At 37.7% G+C, this 23,102-nt stretch overlaps 3 protein-coding genes across 5 annotated transcripts; 2 read left to right on the top strand and 1 right to left on the bottom strand.

The window, feature by feature from the left end:
- Positions 1–373: 373 nt before the first annotated feature.
- LOC147863758 (internal alternative NAD(P)H-ubiquinone oxidoreductase A2, mitochondrial-like) lies at positions 374–6,742 on the top strand. Its single transcript, XM_087319453.1, has 8 exons — positions 374–1,243; positions 2,285–2,501; positions 3,346–3,506; positions 3,591–3,656; positions 4,128–4,291; positions 4,666–4,780; positions 5,315–5,494; positions 6,174–6,742. The coding sequence occupies exons 1-8, from the start codon at positions 458–460 to the stop codon at positions 6,324–6,326; spliced, it is 1,842 nt and encodes a 613-aa protein (XP_087175579.1). The 5' UTR covers positions 374–457; the 3' UTR covers positions 6,327–6,742.
- Positions 6,743–7,966: 1,224 nt separating this feature from the next.
- LOC147863757 (uncharacterized) lies at positions 7,967–15,053 on the bottom strand. 3 transcript variants are annotated; one of them, XM_087319452.1, is made up of 9 exons: positions 14,130–14,176; positions 13,898–13,961; positions 11,647–12,755; positions 11,270–11,555; positions 10,046–10,255; positions 9,019–9,186; positions 8,750–8,926; positions 8,543–8,656; positions 7,967–8,416 (listed from the first exon to the last, which is right to left on the bottom strand). In XM_087319452.1, exons 2-9 carry the CDS (start codon positions 13,901–13,903, stop codon positions 8,096–8,098), a joined length of 2,391 nt encoding a protein of 796 aa, XP_087175578.1. In that variant the 5' UTR covers positions 13,904–13,961; positions 14,130–14,176; the 3' UTR covers positions 7,967–8,095. The 3 variants fall into 3 exon arrangements, with proteins under 3 accessions (XP_087175578.1, XP_087175576.1, XP_087175577.1); XM_087319450.1 differs by lacking the exon at positions 13,898–13,961 and having other exon boundaries at positions 14,130–15,053; XM_087319451.1 differs by lacking the exon at positions 14,130–14,176 and having other exon boundaries at positions 13,898–14,039.
- Positions 15,054–19,611: 4,558 nt separating this feature from the next.
- On the top strand, positions 19,612–22,605 carry CYTC6A (Cytochrome c). The gene is made up of 6 exons (XM_087320588.1): positions 19,612–19,806; positions 21,202–21,265; positions 21,368–21,462; positions 21,574–21,605; positions 21,758–21,821; positions 22,185–22,605. The coding sequence occupies exons 1-6, from the start codon at positions 19,666–19,668 to the stop codon at positions 22,311–22,313; spliced, it is 525 nt and encodes a 174-aa protein (XP_087176714.1). The 5' UTR covers positions 19,612–19,665; the 3' UTR covers positions 22,314–22,605.
- Positions 22,606–23,102: the final 497 nt, after the last annotated feature.

Here is a 23,102-nt window from a genome sequence, read left to right as displayed (position 1 = left end):
AAAGTCAATCCACGCAAATCATGCATGAAAGGATCATTATCATGGAACTTAAAACCCAAGAGCCTTCGATTGATCGATTTGTTTTCAGTATGGATGACATGGATTCAGCCGTATTTGTAAATTGTAATCATGATTTGTCTTGCGGATCAATTTTGGCCTCCAGTCGACCGTAATCTCGTGCTGGTCTCTCCTTCGTAAAAAGGGTGTTTTGGCCTCTGCTTCGACTGAGCCCGCAATAATGTGTGTGTATGTATATGTACATATATGTCTCTCTTTTTCAAGCTTTTCACACACACACACACACACCTCTTAAGTGTATCCCCAAGCATTTGGAGAATCTCTAAATATAGGCCCAAATTTAGTAGACTTCATATCATACTCTGTCACTGCTCTGATGGGCAGAAGCTTCTGCTTCATTTGATCTAGAGCTTCAGGGGCCTTTTCCCAATCCCCACCTATGGTGATGGGTTCTCTTCAGAAAGCTGCTTTGGCCTCCCTCAGAGCAGCAGAAAGGAGGAGGAGGCTGTTTTGGCCCCTTGCAGAAGGAGATTCATGGTTGTCTCCATCTCTCCGATCTTCCTGGGTTTGGTCAAGATCCATTGAGCCCGTACGAGAATTTTCAGCTGATACAAGAGGTCCATTTGAGGCTATGCGCGAATGTGTATTCAAACAACAATATTCCTCTGGCGTTTTGAGGGAATCCATATTTAATGCAAAAGATCCATATGGAAAAGGGAATCTGGAGCTTCTCTCACATGAAAATTCTATGCGGAAAGAATCCTTGTCCCGAGGGCAAGGATTCACTGGCTTTAATCTGAGAAGGTCTAATTTGGCAACAAGAACAACATATCTCCGATGCTTTTCTATCAATACAGAGATTCCGAGTGATATAGAAAAAGATATTCATCCCGAGGGATCCCTGCATAGCCCAGATACGAGCATTCTGGAAAGCCATTTGCCACCACCCAAGTTAGGCCAAAAGCCAAGAATAGTAATTTTAGGGACAGGATGGGCGGCTTCTCGGCTCATGAAAGATCTTGACCCCGCACTGTGTGATATAGTGTGCATCTCACCGAGAAACCACATGGTTTTCACTCCTTTGTTGGCTTCCACTTGTGTTGGGACACTTGAGTTCCGATCAGTCGCTGAGCCAGTGGTTCGCATTCAGTCTGCTCTTTCGAAATCTCCCAATTCTTACTTCTTTCTTGGCCATTGCACCAACATTGATGCACACAATCATAAGGTAAAGTTCTCTATGTTTCCACCTCTCTTTTCATCAATTAACAAATCTGGATGAATTTCCTTGACTCATTGAACCAGGTCCATGCTGTCAATTACAATTTGTAGTCAAATATTTATGGTGTCTGCATCTCAGTGGATCGAAAATGCACGACCTTTCTTAACACTTACAATATATGGCCACAATTAAGTAGTATTCATCTAGTTGACCATCATAATGTAACATTGTGGGATCTTAGCAATGATTCTGCCTATTTATTCTAATTGAACAAATATTTATGTCATTTGAATCTCAGTGCATCGCAACAACAAGGCTAGCCTCCCGATAACAATAGTAGACCACATATTAAATAACTGGCAAAGGATTCACTGGATATTATGTCTCCCTGAAGCATGTTTACTATTTGTTTTTCATAGATTTACCTATTCAACATAATAGGATCTTCTTAAAACATTTAATATGTTTAGTGTTGGTATAAGATCTAATTAAAGTATAGCAAAATCTAAGTAGTCCATAGCAGGAAGGCTACTCTTATCACTTATAATACCTTGCCACATATAAAATTTATCTGCAGAGGATCTTCTTATATTAATTCTAAAGGTAATATGATGTTAGTCGAAATGTAATTAGATTATAGCAAGAATGGTACTTCGCCTTAGAATAAAATGCCACATATTTAATTCCTTTTCATATGATTCATCTCCCAAAGCTCACTTCTTTTCAGTGGATCAACTTAAATGCACAGCCATGTATTTAAGTTGTCTAGAAAGGATTAGCTTCCCGAAGCTGTGTTCATTTCTAGTAGATTCATATTCTGTTTAAATGTTGTGAAAAATGCACAGGTTCTAATCTTGAACAGAGTGGATCTCTATGGCCATTGAAGAATTGCTGGAGTAGTTGTACTTCTCATTGATTCTTTGTAATTTCCTTTTATGGGAAGATTCTTCTTCTTTCTGAAAAAATCTGTTTGGTTACTTAAGTGTGAAGAGTGTGTTTACTAGCCATTTCTTGTCATTTGCTAAATTCCCATTATCTGTGTACCAGATTTATTGTATAACAGAAGAGGAAGGTCTTTCATCTTCAGTAAAGCCAAAGGCTTTTACTGTAGCATATGATAAACTTATAATCGCTTCAGGAGCGCAAGCATTGACCTTCAACATCCATGGAGTTAATAATCATGCTATTTTTCTTCGAGAAGTTTCCGATGCTCAAGCAATAAGGAAGAAATTGTTGTTGAATCTTATGCTATCTGATCTTCCTGGTAATATTGCTCAACCTTTTGAGGAGCACTTACAAGCTGAGATAGATAAATAGATAGATTTGTTGCTCATTCCCAGAGGTAAAATATGACCTATGGTACCAAAAGCAAATAGTCTTTGCATAGTATGGGTACAATGGACTAGTGGGACTAGTGACTCTCAATGTTCAATAGTTTTACTGATAAACATTGACCTTCAACATCTGTGTAGCTAATATTAATGCCGGTTTTCTTTAAGAAGTTTCCAATGCTCATGCAATAATAAAGAAATCGTTGTTGAATCTTATGCCATCTGCTATTCCCAGTTATATTGGTCAACCTTTCTAGGAGCACTTCCAAGCTGAGATAGATAGATAGATTTTATTATCATCCTCAGAGATTAAATATGACCTATGGGACCAAAAACGAATCATCTTTACATAGTATGTGTGCAATTGACTTGCGATCCTGATGTTCAATAGTTTTACTGATAAACGTTGCAATTGAGAGTGCAAATTGTGATTGTCAGAGGAACGTGTATAGGGATGGTATGACAATGTGTGAAAAGCAAACTCAAATATGGTTGAATGCAACGTATTGTATGAAAGTGTGATACTCCTGTGCTTGTTCAGATCGAAGTATGATACTTTGACTCCCACACTTGTTCAGTGAGAGACAGACAGACAAACAGGCGGACGGACAGATGATGACCCCTGATCCTTATAATTGTATTTATGGTAATCATATAGAGTTGAGGATGAGTTTTCAAGTCTGATTGAGAGGAGTTTTTATACAATTCATTGCAGCTATTCTTAATAATATTTGATACAAACCTCAATGTTGTTTCTTCTTCGACATGGACATGCAGGAACTACGGATGAGGAGAAAAAAAGACTACTGCATTGTGTTGTAGTAGGAGGTGGACCTACTGGAGTTGAATTTAGTGGTGAGCTAAGTGACTTCATTCAGAGGGATGTGCACCAAAGATATGCACATGTCCAAGATTACATACATGTGACACTTATTGAGGTGGATAATACTTTTCTTTTTTAAACTGTTTTTCTAAATGTGACTGTTTCCTCCTTTGATACCAAAATCCTCATATGAATGTAGGCAAAGGAAATACTCTCATCATTCGATCTGAGCTTGAGGTTATATGCGATTAAACATCTAACCAAGGTAAAAAATTTAAGTCAATCAGACATTTAAGAGCTAAACCTTCACATTATGGAGGACCAAACATCCACGTAAAGTAAAAATCAACATAAAAATTCGGTATTAACCTTCATATTTAAGAGAGAAAGCATTATGTAAATATTTTAATGGAATTGGAGAGTTTTAGTTCTAACTTTACATTGACCAACAATAAGGCATCCAGCTAAGGTGAAATATTTGAATCAAGGTGACGTTTCAGTGCTAAATGTCACATTGATTTAGGATAAAGCATTGAGCTAAAGTTATAAATATTTGAATCAATTGGACATATAATTGCTAAACTTCACAGTTATGGAGGATAAAGCATCTAGTTGTTTGAGGCAATTGAACGTGTTACAGTGCTAAACATCTAGCTATTTGAATCAATTTATTGGTATTGTTTAGCTATGTAATTTAGTAAAGGGAGTCCATTAATCTCATTTGTATGAAGTAAAGGCAGGAGTTAAGTTTGTGAAAGGCGTTGTAAAGGATGTGCAACCGGGGAAACTTGTGCTCAGTGATGGATCAGAGGTACCGTATGGATTGCTTGTTTGGTCTACTGGTGTCGGACCATCGGAATTTGTGAAATCACTTGAGCTCCCAAAATCATCTGATGGAAGGTGTGTGAATCTCTTTAAATTTTTTTTCTAATTAATATTACTGTGAAATACCACAATTGGAAAGGTTTTGATCTTTACTTTTTGTGTTTTAAAAGAGGGTTGCTGGAAATGGCCTGATTGCTCTTGATTGAAGTATTCTGAACCTTGTTAATGAATCATGTATTAAAAAAAATGTAATTAATATTTTACTTGTCGCTTTAATGAACCATTTTCCAATGGAAGGTTTTTGAAGCAATGCACAAAGGTTCCAAATTGTTGTTTATATTTTTTCTTAATGGGGTTGTGCGAAGGTGTTAAGTAAGAAAGGAAATAATTGGAAAACTCATATAATGGTATATAAATATATAGCATGCATAGATCCTTGTGGCTAGCAGGATTGGTATCGACGAAAGATTGAGAGTTCCTGGTGTAGAGGATGTATATGCTATCGGTGATTGTGCAGGCTATGTCGAAAGTGTTGGGAAACCTGTTCTACCAGCTCTTGCTCAGGTATATACAATCATGTAGGTCAAGATTTTGTTTTTTGTTTTTATCTTTCTTATGCTTTGGAGGTAAATTGCCACTTGAGGCAACTGAGGGTGGAACTGGGAATTGAATTCTGGACCCTATGTCTTATAGAGCATGGCCCCAAGCCACTAGGCCAATCCCTCAACTCTTATTTTGTAGATAAAAAAAACCTCAATGTTTTTGACATTTACAGGCATATACCCTAAAATTATACTACCCCTGATATGGGTTAGAAGGAAAGGTCCCATACAACTAGACCAATCCCACCAAACAATGGCTTATAGCACGAGGCCCCAAACCACTAGGCGAATCCCCTAGTCCTCATCCGATAGATAAAATGTTCCTCTCTTTTTGCACATTTACCAAAGTACCACTTTAGTTTTCAAAGCTGGCAGTTTTGGTAGCTTCTGAAAACTAGGTAGTTTTCTAAACATCCAGAAAATGGAGAGTGGTTTCATATTTTAGTAAGTTTATCATTCCTTTTTATGAATGAATGCATGTATGGAAATTTTACAGGTTGCCGAAAGGCAAGGAAAATACCTTGGCAAAGAGCTCAACAGAATCCTGAAATCTGGAGGCGGGCCCGCTGGTAAAATGGGGGCAGTCCCAGAGGGTCCGCCTTTTGTATATAAACATATGGGAAGTATGGCATCAGTTGGAAGCTACAAAGCATTGGTTGACCTTCGTAAAGGCAAGGTAAATTCCTATGGCCTAGTGTAAAGTCTTGTAGAATTCCACTTTAACTTAACATCAAGATATATGCAAGAGAAAAAAGATGACTGAAAGAATATTCATATTAAATTTTTGTTTAGCATACCATACAACTAGGGATATCCAGACAGGTCTATAGTTCAATTAGAAAGATTGTCCAGTAGAGTAGAAGGTCATTCCATCAACCCCTCGATTCCGCAGTTGCATGTAACTATAAACTAGTGCATAGTTAGATTTGAATCCAGATACATGGGTTAGTAAAAACTTGGTTTACCACTAGAACAGCCATACTAGGAAAAGGCAAACTTAGGTTATAAAAGAGAAAAAGGGAAAGAGTAAAGTTAATGAGAAATATGACAAAGAGGAAAATGATCAAGAGTTATTGAACAAGCCATTAAATTACAGTCTAGAAGAGAAAAAATGAAACAGAACATATGAAATGTTGTTGAATGCACTAAGATGAAAGAGAAATGATAGAAAAAAAGTTTTTCCACTGTAAGCCAAAACAAGGAGAGGGTTTTGATTGATTGAATGCGCTTAAACTCCTAAATCCTCGAGAAAATCCAAATATTTAGAAATTTTTTAACTTAAGAGAGTAAAACCCACTGTATTTACATGGTGATGGGTTGATTTGTATCTGCTAAACTCGTCATTTTCTTTGCAGGAATCAAGAGGTTTCTCATGGGCAGGTTTCATAAGCTGGTTGGTGTGGCGGTCAGCTTATTTGACACGAGTAGTTAGTTGGCGCAACAGGTTCTATGTGGCTGTAAATTGGGCAACGACATTTGTGTTTGGACGTGACATCTCACGCCTCTAGGGCGTCAATGAACTTCTCAATATCTAATATGGTGCCTGGGTTTCAATATCAATTTAAAGATAGTAGCCAAGAATGTACGTATGAATGTCATAAATAGTCATTGCTAAATGGAGTGGACCCAAAAAAACAATGACACTAAAATAAGTTTGGCTCTGAGATAAACTTTTTTTATCAATACTTGAATATGGCAGTTTTGTACGTCACCCACTAGAGTTCCTCAACCTAGGGATTCCTCAAGGATGTTGTAAGATTGTTTTCATATGTCAAACCATAATAAAAGCAAGAATTTGAAACAAGAAATTCTGTGACATCTAAAGGCAACATCTTTCTAAGTGTATATATATTCCTTTGTAATGGGAATGTAAACTTTTAAATTATTGGAAATAATTGTAGATTGACCCTTTGTTTTGCCCTTCTGTTGCAACATGTTAATTTGCCCCATTTTAATTAAGCTTATGAGTGATATTAATTGTAGATTGACCCTTTGTTTTGCCCTTCTGTTGCAACATGTTAATTTGCCCCATTTTAATTAAGCTTATGAGTGATATTGAGTGATATCAAACTTTTCTCATAGCTTCGTGTGCCTTGTGAATCTTCAAGTCTCTCACAAAGCCTTATTTGTATTAAGGGGTATACTCTATAGGCTACTATTCTCCTCTGATTATAATTTTGTTCAGTTGATAGAAATTTTAATTTGGATAAAGTCTATTAATTTCCATCGGAGCACAAGTATCAACTGACTTCCTATGGGTCTCATTCTATCAACGAGCTTTGTTACAACTTTGGTAGCTTGGCCAATAACACAATACAAGATTTCTCTATTACCAAGTATGGGGAAATGACCATTAATGTTATGTTGTAAAACCATATTTGTGAGAAGAAGCATAACATGCATTATAACTGGCCATTCCTCATTCATGCAATAGGTGTGACATGATGATTGCTCCTGACTCCAAGCTTGTTTATGTACACAGCCTTGATATTGCTTTACCATAGCACCAATATGCTTCTATTTTGAATTTCAGCATTAAAAAGGTAACTTTATGATTTTATTCACAATAATTTGTTCGGACATCAAATGTCCCTTATATTTTGTGTGAAGGTAATGCTTTCACTTTGTGCTTTACAACATAAAATCTTGCTTACACCCTTGACTATTCATTCTTAAGCAGTCAAGGGCTTTGCTTTTCCATAGGCGATAATGTCTTGCATTACATCTCTATACATCTTCTTTGGTCAAGTATCTAATCTTCATTAATGTTTGCTTGCATTGCATCCTTAGGAGGTTCTGTAATTAGAAATTTGCTCAGATAATATGTGGTCATATTATGGTTAAGGATGCTATCATATTCTAGTCATAGCCCTTGAGTGATGGAATTTCATTTAAAAGTTGTGGACAGGGTGTCGAGCCACGCATGGCTAGACTTTGCTTCCCTATGTGTCCCTATATGTATCGGTTGCACATGAACAGATGCTGATTTTTTCCTCATTCCTCAACAGACAAGGACGATTATTAAGGGTATGTAGTAACAACCATATCTAGTTATGCATTCCCTCATGGAAGGGTTAATCAATTTCTCAGGAAGTTTGAGATCAAACATATTTGAAGACAACTATAACAGCAAGATTTTGACGGAAGCTTGTCTTAACATTCACATAGTATTGATATGCCATTGTTCATTCCCATACAAATAAAATTTGGGATCAATGATATAGAAGAACTAGATTTTATGTGAAAATATTTTATACATGTCCTTGTTCATTAAATTTCAAGGAACCCAAATTTCACGAAGTAATCGAAACCGACAATTTGGTCGTCCGTTGCTGGAGATGGTAGTTGCAACGTTTCCATTAGTGGCGACATTATACTTTGTATAGCTCCTGGTAGTCAATCCCTCGGTATTATCAAAAAGCCATGATATTGAAGACTCAAGTTCCTCTATCTCATCATCACTTGAGTGGCCCTTTCTTACAATTCTCTTATTGTTGCCACCTAAAATATCAGATATCACATGCCTAACCATCCCTGCATCAGGAGGAGAATATATAAGAGACGGTGCCAAGACAACATTCTCGTTCATATCTCCCACCTGTTATAATTAGAAACCCAGTCAGAAAATAAATGGAATCCAAAAAGTCAATTAAACTTTCATAAATTTCTTTAACTTTGAAAAGAAAAAAAGACTGGAAAAATATGTATGCTGTCTATAACTTACTTCAGAACTTAACGCATCCAACAGCTCTGTTGTCACAGGCTCTGGAGAAAATTCATCAGGACTGAATCTCGAAAGAATCTTCCCCACATGAGCTAAACTCAAAGCTGGGCATACCTTTATAATGAAAAACATGGGGAAATACTTCATGAGAAATCAAGAAAAGAAAACGTTTCTTAAACAATAACGAACACCAGAAAAATTAACTACCTCTTCTCTGACTGACTCATCCATAAGCATATCCTTTGGAAGCATCAAAAGCCCACCGACCGCTTTCAGCAAAGGGAACATGCCTCTGGTTGTTTCATCTTCTTCTAATGTGCTCAATATAGCACTGTCATTTTCCTTTATTATCACAGCAAAAAGCCATCCAGATAAAGAAGCAACCTGCATTATCGTGATGGAAATTTATTGAATGGATTATAATGGTTCCTAAACTTGATTAAGCTAGAAGAGAATAATTTTAACACAATGTATACCGCATTCTTCAGTTGGGCACCAGTGCCAAAGCTCATAGTCCTTGTAGGAATTGGCAAAACCCGAGAATCAGTAATGGGATCAGAAATAGGATCAGTGGGAGCTTCACTATCACGAAGAATTGCATTGAACATTGCAATATCCACCCTAGCCACACATGTCTCCAAAACCTATATGATGAAAAAGAAGCACGAGTAAGGTTCTGTATGTCTATATATAGAAGTCTCAGATTAACTGTCACTCTGAGAGTAAAAGCTCAGGAACAAAATACCCAAAACCTCAACATGAAAGAGCAAACACCATTACTTTAAGGTCACATGGATAGCATGATTATTATGACTATAGCTACATGATTTCTCCCAAGAAAATACAAAAACAAAATGGCATGCCATCAATGCTCCAGGAACTCACTGACCTGGACTTGAAAATACGTTGGCAACCTACACTCATAAGATGACTGGACTTATCCATTTACAAGAAGAATTCCCTGAATCAGACTTTGGGTTCTCATATATTATCAACAATGATATCAGCATAATAAAACAGTCTGAACACCAAAACCCCACCAGAAAAAGGATGAAATAATAAAACATTTCCATTCTCCATGTCTACAGAAACAAGAGGTTAGACATAAAACACTTCCCTACCTAATCATTAACTCTACATAAACTGCCCTATCTAATTTTAGCTTGCCCATCGCATTGTCTTCAAAATCACTAAGTCATTTTTGTGCAAAAGGGAATACTGATGCTGAATTAGTTTCCAACATTTCATCACCATTCAGTTTCCAGCATCTCATTTGTTCTTTATCAAGTACTGGCATTTGAAACATTACTCTACATTATTATGTTGAATCTTCTTTGTTATTCTGTGAGTTGCAATGGTTACGCCATATTGATCAGTAACATCATCACCAGTGACACCCTCTATATATCCCTCTTTCATAAATAGGAAATCCAACATCCAAGATCAGCCTCACATCTAGTATACAATCTATTTATGTTGTGGCTAAGATTGTAAAACTTTTACCATTTTAGTTAGCATTGGTAAGCATCCACACTTGACATCCAGCCTTCGAACAGGACATAGTCTGTCATAAGCTTCAAGGAATGCCTTTTTCCATATATCCACAGAAATATTTCCTTGTTTGTCCTCTTCGACTTCAATAACAGCATCTCCATTATTTTGAACATGGGATGAACTATCAGAGAATTGTTGCTGCATCTGTGGGATTAACACCTGCAATGTTGTAAACTCTTTTTTACTGAACAATATATGACTGTTCATAAGCAGCATATTCTTTGTATTAAGAAACAATTCTACTGAAGATTTTGATCAATGAATTCTTAGTCATATCCAAAAACAAATAAAATTGACCCTGATGACGGCTGATGAAAATTAGCTAATATTTACTGCACCAAAACCCCCAAAATGACCACCTGATTCCCACTATTTTCCCTTTGGTTTAAGCTTTAACCTCCAATATATGACCGCTCAGATATCTAAATTCATTGTGTCAAGAAATATGCCTAATGAAGCTGTAAGCAATCATAATCTGAATGAAATCCAAAATTCAAATGATTATGATCGAAACAAGCAGAATCACTTAAATGACAACTCCAATTTCCAGTGGAATTTTCCAGACCATCCAAGAGCAAAAGTTGAATTTTATGACTCTTGATGGTGATCACCTCCAGTAAAGGAAAATTCATCTGTTATTACGGCAATATATAGATATTACCGTCTCAAACAAAAGATTGACTCTAACACCCAACCAGCCTGTCGCAGAAGTGAGAATATTCAAATGAAAAGAAACTTTCTCATCCTAAGGCAATACAAAAGTGAGAAACCACCTTAGGTGGTGTTAGAATGACTGCTTATCCATCCTCTAAAAAACTATAGGCTAACTTTGAACTCATCATTAAAAGTGGCAATAACCCATAATCCTAATGTAGCATTTATCCATCCGCATCAAAAATGTATCCTAAAGTCAAACATAAACCCCTTTGCATTTTGGAAAATCAAAAAACAATATTTCTGGTTCGTGGATCATGTTTCATAATGATTTCTAATTGGATTCACAATAACTGGTTTAATCAAATGGGCATTAGAAAATGCATAGCTACCACAAAGCTACATTTGGTTTAGAACTTCAAAGAGCCTATCATCTACATTGGACAACAACAAGATACTTCAACCTCAAATATCTAGATAAACGAGCAAATATCAATCAATGGCCTTGAGATAACAAACCTGCCACCATATTGATTCCATAACTTTGCTGTAAATCCATCCCTCCAAACGTTCCAAAGCAGCCATGAACGTAGTAGGTTCTTTCCAGTCAAAATTAAGCATAACAGGCATGGGTATTTTTGGTTTTAGTTGGCGGGAATTCGCATCAACAAAAAGCCTTGCAGACTGGGTTTTCTTTGTTTGTGAATCCGTGGACATCGATATTTCTGCTTTCGGTAGAAAAATATTGAATGTTCTTGAGATCATTTCTCTCAAAACAACAGTATTAGACCACCAGAAGGTTAACCTAGAAAATAAGTTCTCAACCTTAATGGTGAAAAATAAAGAAGCACCAAAGCAAAGATGGAAAAGTAAGAAAAAAAGGCTGCTTTAACAACCTCGGTACATCATTTCCACAAGCTCTCGCAACTAAAACAAGGCCCGAAACAATATTTCTCGCACAACTTGCCCTTCTCTCTTGACTGCAACGTTTATAAGTATGTTCATATGTCCGTGCAAACCTCCGTGCTGGAGCATGAAGCTTGAAAGAAGAGCTACTATGTTCAGCAGTAGTTGAATATATAGCAGCCTCTATCGTAGCAAGATCACTAAGCTCCCCTTTCAAATCATCAATTTCAATCTGTAGATGCTGCGCTCTCCTATCCACTTTATCTCTCTCATCGCCAGTTTCTGGACTTCTAGAGGCCTTTCCTTTTATTTCCTTTATTGTGCTTGTAAGAATCTTTGCATCTTGACCTGCACTCTCGACTGCCTTTCCTTTTGTTTGATCTGGACTCCAAGAAACCTGTGCCTTGGCTTCTTCGGTATCTTTCTGTTTGACTGAAGATCTTGGTAAACCATTTGTCCGGAATCCAGTTATGTTCCTTTTCTGGTGCTTATCCTCAACTACTTTTGACGTTTGGTTTGTGGAACCTAACTGGGATTCTTTTATCTCGAGTTTATGTTTAGAACTATCTATCTTTAGAAACTTATGGTTGGCCTCTGCTTTCGAAACTGCCCTTTGTTCCAAATTACCATAAGAGCTTTGCTTGGCCATATTCGAGGTGTTTGAGCCCTCTGATATTGTTAAGTGCCTAGAAGGTACTTCTTCCACCTTTACCATCTTTTCAGTAGCAGACATTTTCTTCTCATGAGCACTGTTTGAATCCGAAGATGATTTTGGTCTACTGATGGAGGCAACCATATCATTTGCACTTGTTACGAGGTGAAAATTTTCCTTAGAACTAGGGCTGTCCCATGCAGGACTACCTTTAGTTTTCGCTACAGTTTTCTCGTGTGATCCTGCTTCAAGGGGATTATAGCCAAACATATCATCTTCTCCAGCACTATCAAGATCGGTCTCATAAGACTCATCAATGAATGAGTTCCTTGAAACAAAGGAGTGTTTTCTACTGTATGCAGTAGAGGCTGCAATAGCAGCTGCTTTAGTAGTAGACAATGCCCGTGGAATAGAAGAGTTTGAATCTTTAGCATCCATTCCTTGACTCTGTGCATCAATCGACATTTGTGCAAATTATAGAACTATTAATGGAGGTTTAGTCCAGTTTACATACAACATAAATCCTTTACTTACAACATATTTCCCCTATGTGCATGTGTGGTCTGCCAGTATGTTTCAATAGCTATTAAGTAGTTAAACGTTTGAATATGTGATTAACTTTTTTTATGCATTCTTGATTAATTGATTAACGTAATATATGCAAAGGTTCATCAGTGCCACAAAAAAAAATGTGTACCAGATAGGTATTCATCACACAACTACAAACCTACATATGATGCCTAATGTCAGAAGATCGATATATTAACCCTAGCTTTTCATGGCTCTCTATGAATTATTTGGACTATTAGATATTGTGGAGTCCATACCACACAGGTCATTCCTGAACCCTAGTCATTTAGTGTCATGACAACTTTTGCAAGGCTGCAATAATTCACTACTATTACTGAACTATTAGATATACTGGAGTTCACACCATAGAGCTTGCCCCTGAACTCTAGTCATCTGGTACCATAACAAAATGCATGGTTGCCTACTTGCCTACAAAATCTCACATCCAATTTTGATTGAATCAGCTTCCTCGGAGCTATGGAATTTCATGAAACTTCAATTTCCATTTGTCAGCATATTCTTGGGCCGTCTATCGTTGTGGTGCTTGGTCACCCTCAGCCCTAGTCTGGTGACCCGCACTAGTAAATCTATATTAAGTATTGGTCTCATAACAAAATGCATGATTTCAATGGACACCTGATGTTGATTAGATATGATTTTTTGAGCTATGGAAATTTATAATGTTCACTTTCTCAAGCTCTTCTTGGACAGTTACTGATGTTGACAGGATTGGATTCTTTCGCGCTTTGGAAATTATACCGTTAAGTCATTAATTATAGTGGTGTTAGGTCATTGAGGAGCCCTAACCCCTCACAGTTGTCTACCATAAAATACCACTGGTGTTAAAAAATGCATGATTACAAAGTTTGGTTCCAGAGTCAATTGGACAATTGGAATGACTCGCTGAGCTACAGAAATATATGAATCTTTACTGCCCACTTTCGCAATCTGTTAGGACTATTAATATAGTGGTATTAGACAGTTGTAACAAAATGCATGATTGTGTACTAAAAACTCACCTCCATTGCTGATTGAATCTGCAGAAATCCAAGGAGCTCTATACTTCACCACCTAACAGTACGCCTATATAGCACCAGAAATAGAATAACCCTAGCTTTTCTAGGATGGAAAACTATCACTGGACTATTAGCTATAGTGATGTTCACACCATGTAAACCACCCATGAAAATACCAATAAAGCTGTCCTAAAAATCTGGTGTCATGACGAAATACATGATTGTGAGAGCTCACCTCCACTTTTGATTGGATTGACTGCTTCACTTGAGCTGTGGGGGAGATCCACGAAGCTTTATGCACCCCTTTCTCAACAATATTAACATGATCCTTCTTCCTTGTATCATCATCTTCATCATCAGTAAACGCTTCTATACCCATATTATCATTATCATCATCACTCAACAGTGCTGCTACCAATGCTTGTTGTGTAGCTTGATCCAATGGCATGATAGGAGAGGATGATTTTCCCGAGAAGGACGTTCGAACTTCATCTAAACCATGATGGGCATTTCCTGACCCCGAAATATGAATTACAACACTAAGATGAAGATATGCAACACTACCTTTCGCCACATTCTTCGAGAAAGCAAAAGGTATTGCAAGATCCTTATGATCCGTTATTGAAGTTAAAGATAGCATATCCAATGTTGTCTGTGCTAAAGGATGCTTCATATTATCACAATCAAAGAGATTGAAAACAAGAGGGCAATCCAACTCTTGATCTCTTAATACTTTCTTTGCCCGTTTTAACACATCTAAATTTGGTGCAAAAGACATACGAAATGATTCATCTACTCTGATTCTCTCACCTTTGCTCTGGTCTCGAATTAGGTCTATGGGTAGGTTTTTACTGCTTCCAATGTTTTTCTCTCCTCTGCTCCAGCTCAGAACCATGAACTTGGACTTAGACTGATAATAGTTCATTTTCCATGGCTTGATTTCAGAAAGATGAACCTCTAACTGTGCTAGCTCCATAGAAACCATGGCTTTATCCTTCTTAGATCTCGATCCAAGCCCTAAAACCATGGCTTTAGATCACAGAAAAGCTTGGTTCTAATCAAATCAAGAGGTTGAGAGATTTGAAGACGGCAGAAGACCTGATTTTGGATCAAACGAACGAGTGGAAGCGCTGATTATTCGAGAGGCGATGAAGGATTAACCCTGGGTTTAAGCTGTATTCTGATCGGTTTCGAGCCACTTGAGGCACGAATGCTTTTAGTCCTTCGAGGGTTCTGGAGATGGGTTTCTGTTCAGTTTCCGATTCTGAGAGAGGTCTGTGAGGACTCGTCCATTCTGGGGCGCCATTGACCCTCGGAATTGGAGAGAGAGAGAGAGAGAGAGAGAGAGAGAGAGAGAACAAAATGAAAGATGGAAGAAAGAGAAGAAAAGAGAGAGTTTGGTTTTGAGAGAGAGAGAGCAAAATGAAAGAGGGAAGGAGAAGAAAAGAGAGAGAGAGAGTTTGGTTTTTTGTTATATGTTGTGATGAGTCACTATGACTCAAGTCTCAAGTTTCAACACACACTCATTTGTGTTGAAAGGCTTCATTCCCTCTCTTACTTACTCTTGGGGAGAGAAAGAGAGAGAGAGAGAGAGAGAGAGAGAGAAGAGAGAGAGAGAGAGAGTGTGTGTGTGTGTTTGTCTGTCCGTGTGCGCGCATGCCTCGTTCATTCGATCACTCCCTCTCTTTTTCTTGCCTCCCTGATACCATCACATAAACCTTCCTACTCATGGTCGACCCACAGTGCCAAATGCGTATAGATCACATATAGCATGTTACACTTGCTTTATAGAACACTTTGGTTTTGTCTCTCTGGTATTCCATGAAGAGTTCCGATGTGACTTCGCACCTCTTATTGTTTGTCTCTCTCTGGAGCTTCGAAAGAGGGAAGAAGAAGAAAAGAGAGAGTTTGGTTTTGAGAGAGAGAGAGAGCAAAATGAAAGAGGGAAGAAGGAGAAGAAAAGAGAGAGAGAGAGAGAGAGAGAGAGAGAGAGAGAGAGAGAGAGAGAGAGAGAGAGAGAGAGAGAGAGAACAAAATGAAAGAGGGAAGAAGGAGAAGAAAAGAGAGAGTTTGGTTTTGAGAGAGAGAGAGCAAAATGAAAGAGGGAAGGAGAAGAAAAGAGAGAGAGAGAGTTTGGTTTTTTGTTATATGTTGTGATGAGTCACTATGACTCAAGTCTCAAGTTTCAACACACACTCATTTGTGTTGAAAGGCTTCATTCCCTCTCTTACTTACTCTTGGGGAGAGAAAGAGAGAGAGAGAGAGAGTGTGTGTGTGTGTGTGTGTGTTTGTCTGTCCGTGTGCGCGCATGCCTCGTTCATTCGATCACTCCCTCTCTTTTTCTTGCCTCCCTGATACCATCACATAAACCTTCCTACTCATGGTCGACCCACAGTGCCAAATGCGTATAGATCACATATAGCATGTTACACTTGCTTTATAGAACACTTTGGTTCTGTCTCTCTGGTATTCCATGAAGAGTTCCGATGTGACTTCGCACCTCTTATTGTTTGTCTCTCTCTGGAGCTTCGAGGACACTGCCCCTCGAGGCAGCCATGCAGTCTCGTACGTAGCTCTGTGTGATGCATACGTGGATCAACATTTGCCCCGTTTGAACGATAAGATCCCAAAAGTGATAATAGAGATTATATAACCTAACTTCCGTGGATGGAGAAGTCGCTCCATCCCAAGCAATAATGCAAGTGTTACATAGTAAAATTTGTTTCCAGGTTGGCAAAGGACATAGTTAGACAATGTTGCACAATTAGAATGCTTTGGCAATTAGTTGATTCCCAACAACGAGTCGCAATGAAGCATTCTCTCGATTGTATGATGTGTGGCATTGGCATGATTAGGAGAAGCTTTTCATCTCGAACTTTGTTTGGTAGATTATTTTAGTCTGTACGATCTCCTTCTTCCCATTTGGACCTAATTTGTATGAGGGTTCATCATTTATTAGCAATATACTAATAGCACAACTTAGGTGGGAATAAAGACGGGGATTAATGGAATGGCCTGGCATGGTTTTAATTATGCGTTGTCGACTATTTTTGTGGCAACATGAGATAGAGAGAAAGACAAACATTAAATTGTGGTCAAAGACAAGGGCCATTAGTACAAATAGGGGAAAAGGGTAGGGGCCTAGGGCCTATCCACAATCCTAAAGATGCCTTCAAATTGACCCTCATCTTTTATATTCCCTCGCTAATAACATTCCATTTTAGCTTGACCCTAACCCTCATACAAATGTATGCTACCTTTTTAAGGTTTTTTTAAACTTCCCGTGCACACTTAGGCCTCAACCCCCTACCCAATCAAAACTTGCACATGTGGACACAACTAAGAACAACATGCTTCACACACAATAACATGGCAAGTGCCATGATTGCACGGTTGTTTTTCATATATATTATGTGATAAACGTGGTCAAGTACAACTTCTATATATCGTATTCGTTATGCATTGCCAATAGATTACACTACGGCTATAATTACCCACCCTTTCCATGCTCTAAAAGGGACACTTGCACTCGTAATGAAAGGATGCACCAAATCCATTTGTGTGATTCAACCCCTCACAAGTATTTGTATTTGCGTTGAAAGGCAAAAAAAAAAAATAGACATTAGTAGGAAGGCAAAGATTATGATTTAGAGTGTAAGTTGGAAACAAGGATTTCTAAGGCTACACAAAGTTCATTCTTGTAATGCAAATCACATCTTACCTAATTATCATCTTCGTCTTAGTAGTGAGGAAATTTATTGGCTGCTTTTTTTATCGTGCTCATCTTAAGTATGCCATTTTGATTAGTTGTAGTCCTCTTCAACTAGTGCTAAACATCTTCGATAATCTATTGTTGACATTTTTGTGGAAAATAAATGAAACAATGGGAATTTACATTCATCAATCATATGTGTCATGTTATTAAAGCATTTGGATGCTTTTGTCAGTGACATGTACTCCTAAATGAGTGAATACTAAGTTATAACTTGTGTTCCATTTTTCGTGCAATGTATAAAGGTTTAAACATTGTGTAAAATGAATTATCTTAATATTTTCTATACATGCTTCCTATTGTGAGCAAGCGAGCAATTTTGTTGAATGTTTCTTATCACACGTGAATTCATCCTAAGACAAACATATCATGGTTGAAATTTGGGTAGATGCCTACCATCAAGGCATTATTTTTTATTGATGCCATATCATTTTGTATCATAACCCAACCAACACATTATCGCAAGTGATTCGCAACAATTGAAAAATTGTTTCAACACATATACATTTTTACACACATAAATTTCTTTATGATATCTTAAGTGTGATGGTAGGATGGCAGGTTGTATGTAGTTTGTTTGTTATTTGGGATGCTTGACTATCATGTTGCATTTGTGTCCAACAAAGGAACTCGCCATTTTGCAAAAGATTAAGCTTGCAATACATAAACACACATTACTACCCGTTGTTTATGTTTGGGGCTAAATAATCCAACCGGAAGGTTGTGAATATAAAGTGATATGCATACTTTGCATTATATATAATGAGTTTTTTGAAGGAGCATGCACTTTTGGGAGGATCCAAGAGAGAAAATGTGGCAAGGCATTAGATGGTATACAATTTAGGTAACAAGTTTTTTCATTAAAATGAAGATGTAATTTTTTCAATAGCACATGGTGCACAATATACATTAGTTTGTCGACGCAAAAGAAAATGGTATCCATAGTATAACACATGATGGAATTAAGTATACCAACTTTCAAAACACGTTGTCTCTCTTCATAAATCAATTTTCTTGAATGATAAAGAGATCATCATATTCACATGGATCTTCCTATACGGTACGTACACACAAGAATATAACTCCGAGGTGTCCACTTCCTTGTGAGGATTGTAATTCGTTCACCATAGTAATGGATGTGACCATTAGCTTAATCTATACAAATGCCAACTTACGTAACTCCTAGAAGCATCTTTATAAAACCCATGTAAGGGAATTATCATGAAGGTGTGTGGATGCACATGCAACCAGCCCAAATGCAATATATTTTGGACATAACCTCCCATTCTTCAAAAGATTACCTACATTAACACATTGCATGTCAATATATTTGTTACCACGGTCAACCATTCGAAGTACTTCACGAACAACCATACGGGAGGGTTCAGCACGGCGGGTGAGGAGAGTAAACCAATTGTTGAAGGTTAGATGCCGAACGGAGTGTGTATTAAGTTGTCAGAAACTAAACAACCGCCGTCTCAAACAAAAGACTACGAGGATTTATTTGTAAGCAGAGAGGGAAAACTTGTAATGAACGCAAGCTCGACCCAAAGCTACATGATATGGGCTAGTACGAAAAATGTAATGGTTGCAAATTGAGAAGCATTTGGGTGATATCTCCTCCACCCACGGACCTAGACCCAGGCCCAAACACCGAGTGAAATCGGTAATGACTATCACTCACCCGTTTCACACATGGGGCATTGATTTCGCATGCCCAGAGCAAGGAAATGTTTCTGTGATGTCTCCCTGCAAGATATGGATAAAGAAGCTACGATGGATTCGAGGTTGCGTGATTGGCATCTGGTTCAGTTTACGGGCGGGCGGGGGGTGGGTGTGGCGCCCACCCAAGAAACCATGTTTCCCGTGTCTCTATCCCCACCATATCCAACAAATCCATCAAATTGCTGGCTCCCCATCACACACTATCTATCCTTAACTGAATGAAAAGCTTGCTTTTCTTCTCAATAAGAGCCCCTCTTTTTCCCCCCCCATAGAGATGATGATGTCTTGTGCCTTAGCTCATGCTTTCCCCTCCCCTGCCTTAGATCATTCCATGGAAAGCCTTACCGAACAGAACCTCCCTCAGCAGAGAGCTTCCATCTGCAAAGGAGATCCCATCAAGCCTTCATCACTCTCTGTAAGTCTGAGCTGGAGGTCCTGTCAAATGACAAAATTAAGAGGTCTTGGTTGATTTGATGATGATAACGTAGAGCAATGGAATGAAATGTGATAATGCCACATCCAAAAGGCCTATGAGGCACCAGCCAGGCATTATCCAATTGGCATCTCGAGATAGATAGATAGATAGCTGGATAGAATCATTAGCTCGATGGATAGATAAGATTTTATTATATAGTCTCAGGGGATCAAATATGCCATCTGGAACCAAAGGAAACATAGTTTCATTTGACATTCACTGCCCCAAAATGTTTGTGGGAGTGACAACCTGCATTCTTTGCTCATGAATTTTGCTAAATAAACATCACTATTGTCTTCAAGATGATCACATTGTGTCGGGGAGACATAGGCATGTAGGGAACTGGGATAGATCGTAAGTTCAGGTCTAAATGTGATAAAATTGTGAACACACAAGTAGAGTGTGTAATTGACATATCGACTAAGCATGCTGTGAGAAGTGTTACAATGTGGGCCCTGACATTAAAGAGGATAAGAAAGCTAACTGGAAATAGAAGTGATGATGTGGATGCCCTGAAGCATGTAGATAGAGGAAGATGATAATATGGTGTACATTTGTAGATAAAAGAGAATGAAAGACAATACAGATGGATGTAATGGTGTGGAAATTCTGGACAAAGGGGAATGTGCTAAAGCATGTAAGAATGGGTGTTATTTTCTTGACCAGAGAAGAAGGTGGTATTGTGTAGTCGATGAGACTCCCTCACACAACCAATAAATCGTGCATAGCCAATGACGCTCCCTCATACCACCTGTGTGAACTTCCCATCCAAGAAACGATGCTGATCACAGACAAGGGTACATGCTCAAGCATGAAAAGAGTGAGCACAAATCTATTGTTTGGAGAGATCTGAAAAAGAAGGTGGTTTTACAGTTTGGTGCAAACATATATGGTTGTGCAATGCAGGAAGTGTGAGCCTCAAGATTAATCTCTTTCTCTCTGAAATGACCAAAAACAATACACTAGAACATGGCATATGTTGATGGCCACTTCTATTGTTAGCAGGGCAACATTGATAGCAAATTGAGTGTGCTAGGAAGTAGTTAAAATTTGGAGATACCTTCCTGAACTTCACCGGTGAGGGGACCCTTATGAGCCTCCAAAATCTCTTTCATGCTATGCTCAATGCAGCAATTGGTTTGATATATATGACCAGCTACACGGGAAAAAAATGTGATGGATTGGTGGCGATATTAGACATTCAAAATTTTAACTTGTCTCCGTACGCTAATACTTTCATAAGTTGTGTGAAAGCTATATTGTCAGTCATTTTAAAACATACACACAGACATGTGTATATGTATAGAATAGCCTCTTAATGGAATGTTCCTGCAGGTCATGAAACAGGTAGCTTCCGGAGCAATCACAACTTTTCTTTTCACAACCGTGCTTAGTTCAAGTTAAGTCGAGTTTATTTCTTTCTGAAGACAAATATATATACATGTTTGTACGTATGTAAACCTTCTCTGAAAGGTATCATATGCACATTTTGTTTGGGCAGATACTGCTAATGCATTTGAGATAGATAATGCACAAAAGATTTTCCAGAGGTCATGTTCTGGTTGCCATGTGGCTGGCGGTAACATCCTTCAGCCGGTAACCTATAGACAAAAAGAAAATTACCTGTCTCTTAATGTTTTTTTCCCAATTTTTTTTACTTGTTAGCTCAAGTTTCTACATGTTTTATTTTTGTTTTTCTTTATGAAGGGAGCAACCTTGGCAGCTTTTGATCTAGAAAGGTCCGGTTTGTTTACACAAGCTTTTTTCCACCTTATATGATCCAACATACTGACACATAGTGATATTTTAAGTTTGCTGAACTAAACTTAGAGAAGAAAACTTAAAATTAAAAAGAAAGAAAACCCAGAAAAAAGAACATCTTCTCTTTCAGGAATGGAGTTGCTGCTGTAGACGATATATTTAAGATCGTATACTCGGGGAAAGGACGGATGCCTGTTAAGTAACTTCTTCAATCAGCTTTTGTGGAGTTCATTTTTGTTTATTGCCAATGTGTGGTTGCATTTTGAGTCAATGGGCTCCTTTGCTTGCTAATGAGAAAAGGGCATATACTCTATACAAATTCTCTTGCTTTTCTGCTAATCAAAAAGTGCATATGACATGGGCTTTTGGCCTCTTTTCCTTCTGAAAAAGTCCATATAGCATTGGCCTTTTTGCTTTTTCTTGCTGATGAAGAAATGCAACCTAGACTGTTCAATGATCAATCACAATGTTAAATCTATTTTGCTGTATTCAGTTATTTTGATCAGAAAAGAAAAGAAATATAGTTATGGTGTTGATGAAAGTCGTTGTGTTTGCAGGGGTTTGGGGAACAATGTACACCAAGAGGCCAATGCACGTTCGGACCACGTCTCAGTGACAACGATATACGATCACTTGCAGAGTTTGTAAGGTTTCAAGCTGACAAAGGATGGGTTAACACAAAATGAGCTGTATAAAGAAGCAATGAGTTGAATTGACCTAATTCAATGAAATGATGAATATAACAAAAAAGAAACATGGAAACCCTAGCGTGGCGAATTTTCTATGTGTGAAACTAAACTCAAGTCAATTTAGTGAATGTGCTGAACTCTACTAGCTGAAATTATATATGAAATACAGCTCATGAGTCATGAGTGAATGAAAGTTGATGGCATAAAACATCAAATGAGTTCAAATCAAGTGCATAAACAAAACATTTTAAATTTTTAGAGTAATATAATATGTTATATTATGCCTCAAGATATGAGTATGACATTTCTAAGCTGTGAGTTTTATGTTTACACAAAATGCTTTCCATTACTTGCTCAAATAAAAATCAAAGTGAATTTTTGCCACCATCCTTTGTATAGTCAATAGAAAATGTTTCATTGTTTTGAGAGATGGCATTGATATTATAGGACCGTATGACTCTCAAGGATCTTGAATCAAATGTTTTAAAATATAAAATGATCACCGAAGACATGACAAAACTTTGCCCATTATGGTAATGTCTATGAACATCATAGAGTTTAAATGGCTAGTAATTGTTGCGTGGGAAATGTGTGATGATGATGTGTGTATACATTAAAACTAACATTAACTCCCACTTCGTCACTTCCAACGTGAAAGATTAATCATATTCTATGATCCATGGCTTATCCTTTTCTTATGATTTGGTTATATGGCTTTGCTTATACACTTCTTTGAGATTACCTTGGGTTTTTCAAAGCACAAATAAGGAAACCTTTAACTTAGCT

This window comes from Azolla caroliniana, unplaced genomic scaffold, assembly GCF_043228905.1.
Source record: "Azolla caroliniana isolate FFs.n. ecotype wild unplaced genomic scaffold, voAzoCaro1.0.p SCAF_5, whole genome shotgun sequence".
Classification (NCBI taxonomy): Eukaryota; Viridiplantae; Streptophyta; class Polypodiopsida; order Salviniales; family Salviniaceae; genus Azolla; species Azolla caroliniana.
Note: the sequence above shows the minus strand (reverse complement) of the source record. Positions and strands in the feature narration are given on the sequence as shown.

Excerpts from the sequence above, each read along its gene's own strand:
- CYTC6A (XM_087320588.1), top strand. The coding sequence starts at position 19,666 with ATGATGATGTCTTGTGCCTTAGCTCATGCTTTCCCCTCCCCTGCCTTA. Across the intron at positions 19,807-21,201 it reads TCAAGCCTTCATCACTCTCT|GTCATGAAACAGGTAGCTTC; the intron begins GTAAGTCTGAGC and ends ATGTTCCTGCAG. Across the intron at positions 21,266-21,367 it reads CACAACCGTGCTTAGTTCAA|ATACTGCTAATGCATTTGAG; the intron begins GTTAAGTCGAGT and ends TTGTTTGGGCAG.
- LOC147863758 (XM_087319453.1), top strand. The coding sequence starts at position 458 with ATGGTGATGGGTTCTCTTCAGAAAGCTGCTTTGGCCTCCCTCAGAGCA. Across the intron at positions 1,244-2,284 it reads TTGATGCACACAATCATAAG|ATTTATTGTATAACAGAAGA; the intron begins GTAAAGTTCTCT and ends TCTGTGTACCAG. Across the intron at positions 2,502-3,345 it reads TATGCTATCTGATCTTCCTG|GAACTACGGATGAGGAGAAA; the intron begins GTAATATTGCTC and ends ATGGACATGCAG.
- LOC147863757 (XM_087319450.1), bottom strand. The coding sequence starts at position 14,921 with ATGGTTTTAGGGCTTGGATCGAGATCTAAGAAGGATAAAGCCATGGTT. Across the intron at positions 12,756-14,129 it reads CAATCCAATCAAAAGTGGAG|AGTCAAGGAATGGATGCTAA; the intron begins GTGAGCTCTCAC and ends ATTGATGCACAG. Across the intron at positions 9,187-10,045 it reads TACCAATGCTAACTAAAATG|GTTTTGGAGACATGTGTGGC; the intron begins GTAAAAGTTTTA and ends TTCATCATATAG.